Here is a 16,259-nt window from a genome sequence, read left to right as displayed (position 1 = left end):
ATTAAAACTTAAAATGAGGAACATTCATGGCCACATTTTGAGGTTACTGTAACTATAAATGTCTTCTTATGTAATCATAGAAAGTGTACATGTTCAAGATAGCATGCATAGTTCATCTCAGGTCTGTGGAGATCTTAACAATTTATGTAATAATCTGTGCAGAATCTCGAACGCATTGATCAATTGTACCATGCACTTTTAATGTAAACTGCAATCCAGGTCATTTAGTTCTGCTATTAGAGGAAGCACAGGGATACACATTAATCTGTTGTATAAATAAACAAAATATCTGACATTGTATTCACATTTGAACTTTGCTGGGCTTTTAAATGGTTGAAAGTGCAGTGATAGACGTTTGGTTGACAACTAAACCAAAATTCTGACATAGTTTTTTCATTGGAATTTGTTTGTGCTTTTAGATGGTTGAATCATAGTGATGCACATTTTTCTTTCTTTCTTTCTTTCTTTCTTTCTTTCTTTCTTTCTTTCTTTCTTTCTTTCTTTCTTTCTTTCTTTCTTTCTTTCTTTCTTTCTTTCTTTCTTTCTTTCTTTCTTTCTTTCTTTCTTTCTTTCTTTCTTTCTTTCTTTCTTTCTTTCTTTCTTTCTTTCTATCTGACTCTCTCTCGCTCTCTGTCTCTGTGAGTGTGTGTGGGTTCATACTTTAGACTACCGTCTCTAACCTGTGTATTGTTTACTCTGCCTCCTGCAGGAGAAAGAGAAGAAGTACATGCTCCAGGTGGACAACCTGAGGCTGAGGGATGTGGAGAAGGGCTTCATGTCCAGCAAGCAGATCTTTGCCCTGTTCAACACGGAGCAAAGGTACGTTCTTAAGTGGACATTTCATATTTTCATGTCAGATGTTTTAAGCTAATTTATGGAATTTCTTTCCTTCTTAATGCATTTGAGCCAATCAGTTGTGTTGTGAGCCAGTTAAGTATACATTATTTGGGCTTTGAGTAAAGCCAGTGTGTCTACAGTGGCTTGCGAATGATGCTGCCCCCACCATGCTTCACTGTGGGGATGGTGTTCTCGGGGTGATGAGAGGTGTTGGGTATATATATACAATCCTCTTCTGGATCATCCAAATGCACTCTAGCAAACTTCAGACGGGCCTGGACATGTACTGGCTTAAGCAGGGGGACACGTCTGGCACTGCAGGATTTGAGTCCCTGGCGGCGTAGTGTGTTACTGATGGTAGGCTTTGTTACTTTGGTCCCAGCTCTCTGCAGGTCATTCACTAGGTCCCCCTGTGTGGTTCTGGGATTTTTGCTCACCGTTCTTGTGATCATTTTGACCCCACGGGGTGAGATCTTGCGTGGAGCCCCAGATCGAGGGAGATTATCAGTGGTCTTGTATGTCTTCCATTTCCTAATAATTGCTCCCACAGTTGATTTCTTCAAACCAAGCTGCTTACCTATTGCAGATTCAGTCTTCCCAGCCTGGTGCAGGTCTACAATTTTGTTTCTGGTGTCCTTTGACAGCTCTTTGGTCTTGGCCATAGTGGAGTTTGGAGTGTGACTGTTTGAGGTTGTGGACAGGTGTCTTTTATACTGATAACAAGTTCAAACAGGTGCCATTAATACAGGTAACGAATGGAGGACATAGGAGCCTCTTAAAAAAGAAGTTACAGGTCCGTGAGAGCCAGAAATCTTGCTTGTTTGTAGGTGACCAAATACTTATTTTCCACCATAATTTGCAAATAAATTCATTAAAAATCCTACAATGTGATTTTCTGGAAAAAATATTCTCAATTTGTCTGTCATAGTTGATGTGTACCTATGATGAAAAATACAGGCCTCTCTCATCTTTTTAAGTGGGAGAACTTGCACAATTGGTGGCTGACTAAATACTTTTTCCCCCCACTGTATGCACGCACCACTTTTCCTTTATTTACTTTTTAGAATTTATTGAAACAAGTTATTTTTTTCATTTCACTTCACCAATTTGGACTATTTTGTGTATGTCCATTACATGAAATACAAGTTCAAATCCATTTACATTACAGGTTGTAATGCAACAAAATGAATAGTTTTGCAAGGCACTGTATGTATGCAGATGATTCAACACTATACACGTCAGCTACCACAGTGACTGAAATGACAGCAACACTTAACAAAGAGCTGCAGTTAGTTTCAGAATGGGTGGCAAGGAATACGTCAGTCCTAAATATTTCAAAAACTCAAAGCATTGTATTTGGGACAAATCATCCGCTAAACCCTAAACCTCAACTAAATCTTGAATGAATAATGTGGAAATTGAGCAAGTTGAGGAGACTAAATTGCTTGGACTAACCCTGGATTGTAAACTGTCATGGTCAAAACATATTGATACAACAGTAGCTAGGATGGGGAGAAGTCTGTCTATAATAAGGCGCTGCTCTGCATTCTTAACAGCACTTTCAACAAGGCAGGTCCTACAGGCCCTAGTTTTGTCGCACCTGTACTACTGTTCAGTCGTGTGGTCAGGTGCCACAAAGAGGGACAATTGCAATTGGCTCAGAACAGGGCAGCACGGCTGGCCCTTGGATGTACACAGAGAGCTAACATTAATAATATGCATGTCAATCTCTCCTGGCTCAAAGTGGAGGAGAGATTGACTTCATCACTACTTGTATTTGTGAGAGGTATTGACATGTTGAATGCACCGATCTGTCTGTTTGAACTACTGGCACACAGCTCAGACACCCATGCATACCCCACAAGACATGCCACCAGAGGTCTCTTCACAGTCCCCAAGTCAAGAACAGACTATGGGAGGCGCACAGTACTACATAGAGCCATGACTACATGGAACTCTATTCCACATCAAGTAACTCATGCCAGCAGTAAAATTAGATTTACAAAAACAGATAAAAATACACCTTATGGAACAGCGGGGACTGTGAAGCAACACAAACATAGTGTTCCTCTGTAGTAGTCCTCTGTAGCTCAATTGGTAGAGCATGGCGCTTGTAACGCCAGGGTAGTGGGTTCGATCCCCGGGACCACCCATACGTAAAAATGTATGCACACATGACTGTAAGTCGCTTTGGATAAAAGCGTCTGCTAAATGGCATATTATAATTATATTATAGACACTTGCATACAAACACACGATAACATACGCACTATACACACATGTACACATGGATTTTGTGTCATAGATATGTGGTAGTAGAGTAGAGGCCTGAAGGCACACACTTAATATGTTGTGAAATCTGTTATGAATGTATTGTAATGTTTTTAAAATGTATAACTGCCTTAATTTTGCTGGACCCCAGGAAGAGTAGCTGCTGCGTCGGCAGCAGCTAATGGGGATCCATAATAAATACAAATTTAATTGATGCCCCTGCACACACACACACACTCAGAGTTGCCCCTCTGTGTCCACAGGAATGTATATAAGGACTACCGTCAGCTGGAGTTGGCCTGCGAGAGTCAGGAGGAGATAGATGGGTGGAAGGCCTCCTTCCTTAGAGCTGGAGTGTATCCTGAACGCGTCACGGTACGAAACACACACACACACTGGCATAAACCTTCACATTTTAGTCAGTAACTCCACCAGTCCAAAACATGTTGTTGATTGTGATGATGGTTTGCTTTCACAGTACTAGTAGAGTCAGTCATTTAATGTTCAACACCATCTCTGGGGCGGCAGGTAGCTTAGTGGTTCAGAGCGTTGTGCCAGTATCGCTGGTTCTAATCCCCGAGCCGACTAGGTGAAAAATCTGTCGACGTGCCCTTGAGCAAGGCACTCAACCCTAATTGCTCCTGTAAGTCGCTCTGGATAAGAGCGTCTGCTAAATGACTAAAATGTAAATCTCTCTCTGTCCCTGTCCCTCTCTCTCTCTGTATGTCCTTTGTTGCTGTTGGACCCAATAGGAGAAGGAGGGCAAGGTATGTGCTTTGTGTCTTGATGTCTATTCCAACTCTTCACCCCTTTTACACAGTTTTCTCTAGAGCTTTGCTCAAGCTACAGAGGTATGATCTTAATTTGATCACTCTTTTTCAAACTTGTAGTGTATTTGAGGTTTAAAAAGGCTTCTAAAGTTAGTCTTTTCCACTTTAAAATATCAAACTTGATTTGCCCTAACGAAAAATGTATCAACCCTTACAAAACATGTCCATTAATTATAATCCACATAATAATTCACATTTCCTGTTACTGCAGGTTTATTTTCCTGCTGTAGCAAACTGGCTCAAATTAAGATCCTACATCTGTAGTGTTGCCAATTTAATTTGATACTGAACTCTGATTGGCTCTAATGATTTATACAGTGCTGCGGCTCCTCTCTCGTCTCGCCTCATTGGCTGTTTCTAATCAACAGCCCAGTCATTCATCATTCGAACCAGGCCAGGAAGTTCAAATGTCACTCTCATCAGGGTTCTGCTATAGCTGTATAGTACAACCATCTGATTGTAATAGGCTAAGCAAATAAAGGAATTAGCATTGGGGCATGAGCCAAGAGAAAGTGGAGAAAGTGGAGAAAGTGGCGACAGAGAGATGTTGTCTCCAATGGCTCCCCACAGTGATTTCACAGACTACGCAAACAGAGCCACGGAACTCCATTTGCGTCGCGTTCCAAAAATTCAGCCACACAAAAGTACGTAGAATTACGTAGATAGCTACACAAATGAAGCTCTGTCGGATCCGTTAGGGATCCGTTGCATCGATTGTGTGGAGCCCTGGCTCAGTGTGAAATTATTTCTCTATAGTGACAGTTTAGGAGTGCTATTTAGTGGATGTTATTAATTATCTGTGATATTAAGGATTGTTTCACTACTTGTTGTGATTAGAGAGCTCAGAGGGGGCAGATTTTTCCTGTACAAAAAAGTACATATACTGTATATTAAAACAATTATAATAATAATAATAAAATTCTCTGTAATACTACTAGCCACTTAGCAATTTTATGAAGTTGACTTTAGCTAGCCAAATAGGTTCCCAATCTACCAAGAAGCCATTTCAGGCTATTAAGTTAGAGTAGCTAGCTAGTCTAACTATCTTAGCTGGCATGCCTGCTGGTAAGATTAGTAACATGTACTGAATAAGACTCACATTCCTTTCATTCTTTTACCCAGATTTTAGCAGAGATGCAGAGAAGCATATTTAGTTTCTTTAAAAAAAGAACCACAAGTCAGGAGGATACAGACAGCTCAAGAGGTAGGCTTAGATATACATATACAGTGGGGAAAAAAAGTATTTAGTCAGCCACCAATTGTGCAAATTCTCCCACTTAAAAATATGAGAGAGGCCTGTAATTTTCATCATAGGTACACGTCAACTATGACAGACAAAATTAGAAAAAAATATCCTGAAAATCACATTGTAGGATTTTTTATGAATTTATTTGCAAATTATGGTGGAAAATAAGTATTTGGTCAATAACAAAAGTTTCTCAATACTTTGTTCTATACCCTTTGTTGGCAATGACACAGATCAAATATTTTCTGTAAGTCTTCACAAGGTTTTCACACACTGTTGCTGGTATTTTGGCCCATTCCTCCATGCAGATCTCCTCTAGAGCAGTGATGTTTTGGGGCTGTCGCTGGGCAACACAGACTTTCAACTCCCTCCAAAGATTTTCTATGGGGTTAAGATCTGGAGACTGGCTAGGCCACTCCAGGACCTTGAAATGCTTCTTACGAAGCCACTCCTTCGTTGCCCGGGCGGTGTGTTTGGGATCATTGTCATGCTGAAAGACCCAGCCACGTTTCATCTTCAATGCCCTTGCTGAGGGAAGGAGGTTTTCACTCAAAATCTCACGATACATGGCCCCATTCATTCTTTCCTTTACACGGATCAGTCGTCCTGGTCCCTTTGCAGAAAAAACAGCCCCAAAGCATGATGTTTCCACCCCCCATGCTTCACAGTAGGTATGGTGTTCTTTGGATGCAACTCAGCATTCTTTGTCCTCCAAACACGACGAGTTGAGTTTTTACCAAAAAGTTATATTTTGGTTTCATCTGACCATATGACATTCTCCCAATCCTCTTCTGGATCATCCAAATGCACTCTAGCAAACTTCAGACGGGCCTGGACATGTACTGGCTTAAGCAGGGGGACACGTCTGGCACTGCAGGATTTGAGCCCCTGGCGGCGTAGTGTGTTACTGATGGTAGGCTTTGTTACTTTGGTCCCAGCTCTCTGCAGGTCATTCACTAGGTCCCCCCGTGTGGTTCTGGGATTTTTGCTCACCGTTCTTGTGATCATTTTGACCCCCACGGGGTGAGATCTTGCGTGGAGCCCCAGATCGAGGGAGATTATCAGTTGTCTTGTATGTCTTCCATTTCCTAATAATTGCTCCCACAGTTGATTTCTTCAAACCAAGCTGCTTACCTATTGCAGATTCAGTCTTCCCAGCCTGGTGCAGGTCTACAATTTTGTTTCTGGTGTCCTTTGACAGCTCTTTGGTCTTGGCCATAGTGGAGTTTGGAGTGTGACTGTTTGAGGTTGTGGACAGGTGTCTTTTATACTGATAACAAGTTCAAACAGGTGCCATTAATACAGGTAACGAGTGGAGGACAGAGGAGCCTCTTAAAGAAGAAGTTACAGGTCTGTGAGAGCCAGAAATCTTGCTTGTTTGTAGGTGACCAAATACTTATTTTCCACCATAATTTGCAAATAAATTCATTAAAAATCCTACAATGTGATTATCTGGATTTTTTTTCCTCAATTTGTTTGTCATAATTGATGTGTACCTATGATGAAAATTACAGGCCTCTCTCATCTTTTTAAGTGGGAGAACTTGCACAATTGGTGGCTGACTAAATACTTTTTTTCCCCACTGTATATTTTTTTTATATACATAGAATTAAGCCTAATGATTATGGCTCTAGATTGCAGGAATAAGCTGTTTCAGGTGTTTGAAAAATGCAAAATTCTCAAACTTATGGACCTAGCCCCCCTCCAGAACCCCTCCTCTAGGCATCCTCACGTACTTTGTGCTTCCTCAGAATTTTGGGGTGCATGACGCCCCTGAGAGGGCTCCTTCTTTCTCTTTCTCCACTCAATATTTCTCTCTTTCTCTTTCTTTTCTCCCTCTCCCTGTCCCTCTCCTTTTGCATCTCCCTCTCCCTCCCCCCTTCTCCCTGTCTCTCTCTCTCGCTTTCCATCTCATTCTCCCCCTCTTTCCCTCTTCCTCTCCCTGTCCACCTCTCTTCCCTTCCCTCTAATCCCCTCCTCCCTGGTGTTGTCCACCAGCAGAGTGACAGTGGAGATGGAGAGAACGGCTCAGATAACTTCATGCACTCCATGGACCCCCAGCTGGAGAGGCAGGTGGAGACCATCCGCAACCTGGTGGACTCCTACATGGCCATCGTCAACAAGACCGTCAGGGACCTCATGCCCAAGACCATCATGTACCTCATGATCAACAATGTGAGTCCCTCTCCCCATTGGTCACTTTAGACTAGTGGTGTCGAAGTAATCTTCTGGAGGGCCAGCTGATTCACACCAGCTGATTTTTTTATGAAAAAATGTATGCACTCACTAACTGTAAGTCGCTCTGGATAAGAGCGTCTGATAAATGACTAAAAATGTAAAAAAATATATACAAAAATGATTTTCATCATTGTCTTTTAATCTGTGTCTGATTGGTTTAGACTTAGGAAACCAGCAGTCCTGTGGAATCTCTAGCCAATCAGCGACAAGAATGGATCAAATAAGGGCTCGATTCAATCAGATCCACTTTAGCCGACATCCGCATAGCGGTCGTTTTGATGGTGTCGGAGGTGGAACTGTGTTAGAGCTGTCAAATCCACAAGTAGCTTCCGGCATTACACCTAAAGCAGACATTGCCATTGGCTGCACGAAGTTGCATTAACAGAAATCCCAAGCAGCCTTGTTTACAAGTTTGAACACTGGAATCTGAGATGTATTCTACACCTCGATTAAGATGATAGAAATCGTAATTCTTTTGTTTAATGATCTTTCAATTTGAGCATCAATATTTCTATAATGACCACACTTTCTCGTTCTGAACTTCTAACACGAGTGGGAAGGGTTTGGCTTCATGACAATGATTGCAAAAGCAGCTGCTCACCGATTTGACGGTTCCAACGCAGTTCCACCTCCGACACCGCCAAAACATCCACTATGCGGCTGTCTGTTATCGCCGGTTAACGCTTGATCTGATTGAATTTAGGCCTAAGTGCAAAGGAGGAAGAAAAACCTGTCATCTCCACCGCAACTCTTTGTTATTGTTGTAAACAAAAACGTGCATCTCCAAATCCCCGCCTCTTCCCCCCTCCTTCACACAGACCAAGGAGTTCATCAACGCGGAGCTGCTGGCCAACCTGTACCACTCTGGGGACCAGAACAGCCTGATGGAGGAGTCCCAGGAGCAGGCCCATCACCGCGACGAGATGCTCCGCATGTACCACGCCCTGAAGGAGGCCCTGAACATCATCGGAGACATCAGCACCACCACCATCACCACCGCCATGCCACCACCCGTAGACGACTCCTGGCTGAGGCCGGGGGGAAACAACTCCGGGGGCAGGTACGGATGGAGGGAGAGCAGGAGGGTGGGGAAATGGGGGAGAGGGATGGAAGGAGGTCAATTGCTCTGGAGGCAGGTACGGATGGAGGGAGAGCAGGAGGGTGGGGAAATGGGGGAGAGGGATGGAAGGAGGTCAATTGCTCTGGGGGCAGGTACGGATGGAGGGAGAGCAGGAGGGTGGGAAATGGGGGAGAGGGATGGAAGGAGGTCAATTGCTCTGGAGGCAGGTACGGATGGAGGGAGAGCAGGAGGGTGGGGAAATGGGGGAGAGGGATGGAAGGAGGTCAATTGCTCTGGAGGCAGGTACGGATGGAGGGAGAGCAGGAGGGTGGGGAAATGGGGAGAGGGATGGAAGGAGGTAAATTGCTCTGGGGGGCAGGTACGGATGGAGGGAGAGCAGGAGGGTGGGGAAATGGGGGAGAGGGATGGAAGGAGGTCAATTGCTCTGGAGGCAGGTACGGATGGAGGGAGAGCAGGAGGGTGGGGAAATGGGGGAGAGGGATGGAAGGAGGTCAATTGCTCTGGGGGCAGGTACGGATGGAGGGAGAGCAGGAGGGTGGGGAAATGGGGGAGAGGGATGGAAGGAGGTCAATTGCTCTGGGGGCAGGTACGGATGGAGGGAGAGCAGGAAAATTGAATAATAATAATAATACAAAATATATGCCATTTAGCAGACGCTTATCCAAAGTGACTTACAGTCATGTGTGCATACATTTTACATATGGATGGTTCCGGGGGGAATAAGGGAATGGAAAGGAGAGGATGAGGGGAGGAGGACTGGATGCTCAGTAATGTTTTTTCTTACCATGACCATGACACTCCTGAATGTTTCGTTACACTGGTGTTGTGGCCTCCCCTGCTGGTGTGTAAGAGAACTGACTGCCAATGCACTCTCTCTTTCTCTCTTCTCTTTCTCTCTCTCTCTCTCTCTCTCTCTCTCTCTCTCTCTCTCTCTCTCTCTCTCTCTCTCTCTCTCTCTCTCTCTCTCTCTCTCTCTCTCTCTCTCTCTCTCTCTCTCTCTCTCTCTCTCTCTCTCTCTCTCTCTCTCTCTCTCTCTCTCTCTCTCTCCCTCCCCCCTCTCAGGTCTCCAGCCGCCAGTCCCACTCCAAATAGAAGGGCTCCCCCAGGTCTTCCTGGTCGCCCTGTCTCCCGTGGCTCAGCCCCTGGCCTCCCTCCTGGCCCCCCTGTCCCCTCTCGCCCGGGGGCCTCCCCGGACCCCTTCAGTGGGCCACCCCCATCAGTCCCCTCCCGGCCTAACCGTGCACCCCCTGGTGTGCCCAGGTGAGTGGAACCGAACCAAACGTTACATCTCAACGCAAAAGTAACCAAGTCTATCAATGTATAACACTACAATAGGTCCTACAGGGAGAGAGACACAAGCCATTGAGGTTTTGTAAGGGATACTATGAGAATGATGACAAGGAAATGACATCCAAGCTGAAGTGTCAATGCTATGTGTTGCTAAGGGGGATATGAAGACGCCAGGAGGGTTGATGGAGGTAAATGAGAGTTGAGAGCATGTTGTGATAGAGGATATATCTATATAGATAGAGGATGTGCAGGTCCAGGAGATGCTGCTGGCTAGAGAACAGATGGGTGGTAGAGGGAGGACGGACGAGAGGCATGTCATAGATTGATCCCCTCCAAAAGCCCACCCCTGTAGTAAAACAATGCCACACACAAGATCACACACTGCTTACAGTGCATTCGGAAAGTATTCAGACTCCTTGACTTTCCCCACTTTTTGTTACATTAGAGCCTTATTCTAAAATTTATTAAATAGTTTTTTTCCCCTCATCACAATACCCCATAATGACAAAGCGAAAACAGGTTTTTAGAAATGTTTGCAAATGTATTATATAAAATGTACATAAGTATTCAGACCCTTTGCTATGAGACTCTAAATTGAGCTCAGGTGCATCCTGTTTCCATTGATCATCCTTGAGATGTTTCTACAACTTGATTGGAGTCCACCTGTGGTAAATTCAATTGATTGACATGATTTGGAAAGCACACACCTGTCTATATAAGGTCCCACAGTTACAGTGCATTCAGAGCAAAAAAACCAAGCCATGGGTCGAAGGAATTCCGTAGAGCTCGAGACAGGATTGTGGGTACCAAAACATTTCTGCAGCATTGAAGGTCCCCAAGAACACAGTGCCTCCATCATTCTTAAATGGAAGGGGTTTGGACCACCTAGACTCTTCCCTGAGCTGCCCCTGGGCAGTGAGCTCAGGGAGAAGGGCCTTGGTCAGGGAGGTGACCAAAAAGCCGATGGTCAATCTGACAGAGCTCCAGAGTTCCTCTGTGGAGATGGGAAAACCTTCCAGAAGGAAGGCAACGCAGGAGTGGCTTCGGGACAAGTCTCTGAATGTCCTTGAGTGGCCCAGCCAGAGCCTGTACTTGAACCTGATCGAACATCTCTGGAGAGACCTGAAAATAGCTGTGCAGCGACGCTCCCCATCCAACCTGACACAGCTTGAGAGGATCTGCAGAGTATGAATGGGAGAAACTCCTCAAATACAGCTGTGCCAAGCTTGTAGCGTCATACCCAATAAGACTTGAGGCTGTAATTGCTGCCAAGGTGCTTCAATAAAGTACTGAATAAAGGGTCTGAATACTTATGTAAATGTGATATCAATCTTTTATTTTTAATACATTTGCAAAAATATATAAAAACCTGTTTTTGCTGTGTCATTATGGGGTATTGTGTGTAGATTGATGAAGAAAAAAAACAATTTAATCATTTTAGAATAAGGCTATAACGTAACAAAATGTGGAAAAAGTCAAGGGGTCTGAATACTTTCCGAAGGCACTGTATACACACGTATACACACACCTGATATATTTTCTACTTACGTTGTTGTTTACTGACATTACTTACTGCCAAGAAGGTTTTTAGTATTACCAACTTACATTTCCTACACACTAATATAACCATACTTGTAAATAACAGCTTTAAGCACTTTTACCACTTTTTACTAGCAGTGGCCTTTGCTAGAATCTATGGTTTTGTAGTGGAGACCTATCCTATATCCCACACTCTTAGTCTTTCTAGTTTAGGAATAGTGTCTCTTGTCTACTCAATCTCTCCATGTGGCAATAAACAGAGAGAGAAATAGAAAGGGGAGAGTGGGATTCTTTGATTTTTTTTGTTCTCTGTTCAACTGTGTCCGCACTGCTAATGTTTGCCTTGTGTTTGCCTGTGGTTGTATGCTAATGGACACTGTACTGATCTGATGTGAACTCACGGTCAGGGCAGCAGCTTGCCTTACTGAGGGAGACACACACGTTGCCTGACACTGCTCTCGTTCACACATACCCTCAACCGTCCTAATAATGCTTTCACAATGACTTTAAGCCATGTTGGAACCAATAACCCGAAATCAACCACTAAATAATGGTCCAAATCTGAATGGTCCAGGGTGAGAGCATAGCCTTGTCATGTGACGTGGGTCTCTCCTGCACTGTAACCTGTATGAGTTTGTTTGCACTCCTCTTCCTGTCCTCCTCACCCTATCTCCTTCACCACACCTCTATCCCACCGTTGACTATGGTTCCTCTTTCAGAATCACTATCAGTGACCAATGAGGACTAACGCTTCTGGTACGTTTGGTACTACTCACCATCATCATCTTCATCATCCTCTTCCTCATGCTGCGTTCTCTTAGATCCTGTCACCTCACTGCATGCCACAATCCCTCTCTCCTTTTCTTTCATGTTTTTCTGAGCCCTCCCTAATGCCTCTTTTAGCACTGCAGACAAACATACATGAGCACACACAGCTCACAGTGTGTTAGTGTCACTTTGTGTGCCACGATGGTTTTGTTATTGTCCACTGAAATCCTTGAAATCCTTTTATTCTGGTTTGAGGGTGTATGTTTCAGTTGGGATAGGTTTGAGTTGAAAAAAGTCAGATGATTCCTCTAGATACACACACACGCATACACACACAGGCATACACACACAGGCATACACACAAACGTGCACGCACACACCTGACCAGAGCTTCCCATTTGGGGTCAGAAGTCAAAGGTGATGGGTTTGTGTCAGCGTTGTGTGTTGTCTCATGACATCTCACCCATCCCCAGCCTTGTTGTTTGGTGGCGTGACACTTTCCTGTTCTGTGTTTTTCCTGTCTAGATGTCAACATAGGATTCATTAGAGGATAGGGAAGCTGTTAGAAAGGCTATACTGTGGGTGGTAATAATGGTTTGAAAAGGGTATGTAATGTCTAGTTAATGTCTATCCAACTAGCTATTCTGACGGTCATTATCTATGTTATGCTGCCACCCTGTCTCCTACAGTTGTAATCTGTTTTTTTAGAATTGATGCTAATTAGCCCCTCCTTTGATAGTGAAGTAAAGATAGCATAACCTTGAAGATCATAGCAGAACGACTATGGAGATTATAAAATGTGTTATATCTTTTGTAGCAATTATAATTACACAGCTCCTGAGGGTTGACATTCAACCCTCTATCTCTCATGTTTTGCATGCAGATTGGGTTGAAAGAGGAGAATATTATGGATGATAATATAATGGAGCTATACTGCCCTCTTCTGGGCCCCAAAACAACTGCTTGTCACCAATGGAAACTTTATACTGTATATTTATTCTAAGACAATCATTAATGAAGACAATCAAATCTGCAGGAAAGACTTGTATGTTAGTGTGTTACCTGTTTTGTCTGGCTGTCATCTCCCACACTGTCCCATGAAGCTGTGAATGTGTGTGTATGCGTGCGTGTTACCGGACCTTTGTGCGTGTGTGAGAGAGAAAGAGCCTGCATATAATTTGATGTTCAATAGGGGAGCTGAATGTGCAATTACAAAAGAGTGTAAGTATACTTGACTGTATGGTGTACAGTGATGTTGAGTATTACCGCTTGCCCGTGGGGGGAATGATACCCAGCCAGAATGACAGTCCTAACTCATCTCTGTCTCTGTGTTTTGTCTGTGATTGTGTCTGTGTGTCTGTTCATCTGTGTGTGTATCCATGGTCCTCTTGGCAGCCGAAGACCCCCTCCCTCACCAACCCACTAAACTACTGAGCCCCCCTTCCCTCCAACCCACCGCCTATCCCATGGCAGAGAGACCAAGAACTGCAGAGCAACCTACCTACCTAGATCTGACCTAGATCCTTCTTCCTCCTCTTCCTTCTCTACTAAATGACACGGTCACGTCACACACGCACAAACACACACCATACACACACAAACACACTGTATACCCCCAATACACAGAAATGCATTCACCCTCCTCTGCATATAAAGGTCCATTGTAGGACCTGTACACCTGTAAGTAGTCGCACACTTAAATGGACAGGGATATGCATGGGTGGATTCAGCAAATATGGACGAGAGGGTTAAGAATGCTATGCTGAAATATGTTATTTCTCACCCTCCCCTTCAGATGGGTATTTCTCTTTCTTCCTCTCATATCTGAAAGATTTATTTGATCATTTTGGATATTGATAATGATGTTTTTTTTGTGCTGTTGGACACTATTCTATGTGTTGATGCATTATCCGTCTATCTAGCAAGGGGGAGTGGATCAGAAGAGATAACTGCATCTGAAGAACAGAGTTATTTTCTATGATCGTCATGATCCATACTGGTCCCTAAAGTCACAGGCTAGGACACACCTGACATAGATGGGCAAGTAGGAAAAACACCTAGAGAAAATCTACATTTCATAACCAACAATGACTGTAATGTGTCACAATGTAATGTGGTATCTATCTCACTGCACTTAGATTGTGTATTCTGTTTATTATGATACGTTGATTGTGTCCTTTTATATCTAATATCACAACAGTGACTCCTAGCCTCTGAGTTTGGGGAAATGTTCTCTCATTATGTTTCATTCACTTGTTCGTCCTTCGCTTTATCTGGCTTCATTATGTCCTCTTTCCTCTCTTTTTCTATTTTATTCTGCCTCTTTTCAACGAACAGCCGGCCATGCAAGGGTGGGCCCTCTCGCCCTGAGAGCCCCCTGCCTCCTTCTGACTCCTAGAAGCCCCCCTCCTCTGACATCCCCTTCCTCCAAAACTCCACCCTTTCCACCAAACCTCACTATCCTTCACACCAATCAGAGACCTCAGCAGCTCTCCACAACAGCCTCCCTCTAAGCAAGGGAGGAGAGGGGGAGCGAAGAAATAAGAAATCGCCAACCCCTCTATCTCCATGGGTCTATGTCCTACGCCCTTCTGTAGACACTAGGCCTTCTGTCACTCTGAAGGCCCACTCTTATGTTGTGCTAACCATGATGATGATGTATTGTATTACTGTATCTGCATGCAATGACACAAGTTCAGGTGCTCAGACTAACTGTGATCTGGTGTATATCAGTGTAAACTCCTCCACAACCAGCTCCCTAAGGCACATGCTGCTCTCTGTGCTTCAACCTCTGTACCCATGCCACAGGTGCTAGGGGGGTTGTGAACTCAAGGGTCTTCCGCTAAAAACTGTGGCCCAACATTGTCGTCTGTCTGTCTCTTCTTCTCCTCTCCCATTTGTCAATGAACCACTTCCATACTAGTGAAACTCAGTACCATAGCGAGGCGGGATCTAAATAGGAAGTGCAATATGTTATTATTGGACAGCTTAATGAGAGCTGTCCACCAATCACACTAGACTCAGAGTAGATGCTCAGCCTGAGAGGAGGCGAGGAGACAGACAAGGCCCAAAGGGTGTCTCAATACTGTTAACTGGCATCATTTCTCCTTTCCTCAGAAGGAATGTTGAAAAATGTAAGTTGTGTTCAAGAATTATATTTTAATGTGTTGAACCAGCCCAGGATTAGGTTTTTGACTCGCAAAGCGTTTCCAATACCACTGGCAGGAGAACCTCTGAGAAATATGTTGAATATCATTGGAACTGTGTAATGAGTGTTGGGGTGATGGTGTGGCACTTTCAATTTTGGCATGATTTATCAGCTTTTTTTCTTTTCTGTTCTTTCCTTTTTTCCTCTCTCAGTGGTCACGGGGGTGAGTGAGGACATCAGATTTAAACCACTAACAACCCAATCAGTGATGGTCTATGCATAGAGCCTTATACACACGCCTGTACAGTACACCTCCCATGTTACTCATGCGTTCCGTTGCTGTGTGAGAGATGTGAGTTGACGGTCTGTGGTTTGTTGTATTATGACCCTGTTGGTAATAATAGTACATGTTGGACATGACAACAGTAAAAAAAACTAAACTCATTAGCATACCCACAAACCCGTTTCAGTATCCATATCATACTCACTTCATACAAACCCACCCCTCCCCTTCACAACACCCTGGAGTCTTAGCAAAAGTAAATACATAATATATTTTGATTTTGATTTAAGAGTAAATAGGACATATCTTACATGAGTGATTGTGTATCTTATGTGGTGCATCTTATGGAAATTGTGCTTCCACTTGTCTACAGGTTAGTTGACATTGTATGAATACTGAATATTAAATTATTACGAATAAGTGACTGAGTATGTGTACAATGAAACATTAAAACTAAAAACAAACTTGATAAATAAGTGAATGTTATGAAATCCCTGTTGATGGATTTGTTGAGTATTAGCAGGTTGTTTGATGAATAGCATGTAGAGGAGAGGGGAGAGGAAATGAGAGGTGTGGAGACGGGGCAGAGTGATTGTGTGTGTTCTATCCCACTGTGATAACGTGGTCCTGTATCTTATATCTTACTGCTGTGGGTGGAATGAGTCTGTCCAACAGGACTGTGCTTCGTCAACACATTAAAAGTCAGTGTACCAATATGGTCTGCTTGT

The 16,259-nt window shown here is 43.7% G+C and overlaps 1 protein-coding gene across 14 annotated transcripts in view; it reads left to right on the top strand.

Moving 5' to 3' along the window:
• Positions 1 to 16,245, top strand: part of dnm1a (dynamin 1a) — a 79,995-nt gene extending 63,750 nt beyond the window's left edge. For 6 of the 14 annotated variants that reach the window (XM_041898337.2, XM_041898332.2, XM_041898329.2 and 3 more), the window contains 7 exons: positions 710 to 819; positions 3,372 to 3,483; positions 3,861 to 3,875; positions 7,183 to 7,359; positions 8,241 to 8,482; positions 9,566 to 9,763; positions 14,438 to 16,245. In XM_041898337.2, coding sequence (XP_041754271.1) covers positions 710 to 819; positions 3,372 to 3,483; positions 3,861 to 3,875; positions 7,183 to 7,359; positions 8,241 to 8,482; positions 9,566 to 9,763; positions 14,438 to 14,498 — 915 coding nt within the window. In that variant the 3' untranslated portion in view covers positions 14,499 to 16,245. Of the gene's footprint in view, positions 1 to 709; positions 820 to 3,371; positions 3,484 to 3,860; positions 3,876 to 7,182; positions 7,360 to 8,240; positions 8,483 to 9,565; positions 9,764 to 12,051; positions 12,089 to 13,495 lie in introns of all 14 variants that reach the window. The other 8 variants (XM_041898338.2, XM_041898342.2, XM_041898343.2 and 5 more) reach the window with 6 other exon arrangements.
• The last annotated feature ends 14 nt before the right edge of the window (positions 16,246 to 16,259 follow it).

Source organism: Coregonus clupeaformis, chromosome 15, assembly GCF_020615455.1.
Source record: "Coregonus clupeaformis isolate EN_2021a chromosome 15, ASM2061545v1, whole genome shotgun sequence".
In the NCBI taxonomy this organism is placed as follows: domain Eukaryota; kingdom Metazoa; phylum Chordata; class Actinopteri; order Salmoniformes; family Salmonidae; genus Coregonus; species Coregonus clupeaformis.
This window is presented reverse-complemented; position numbering and strand designations above follow the sequence as displayed.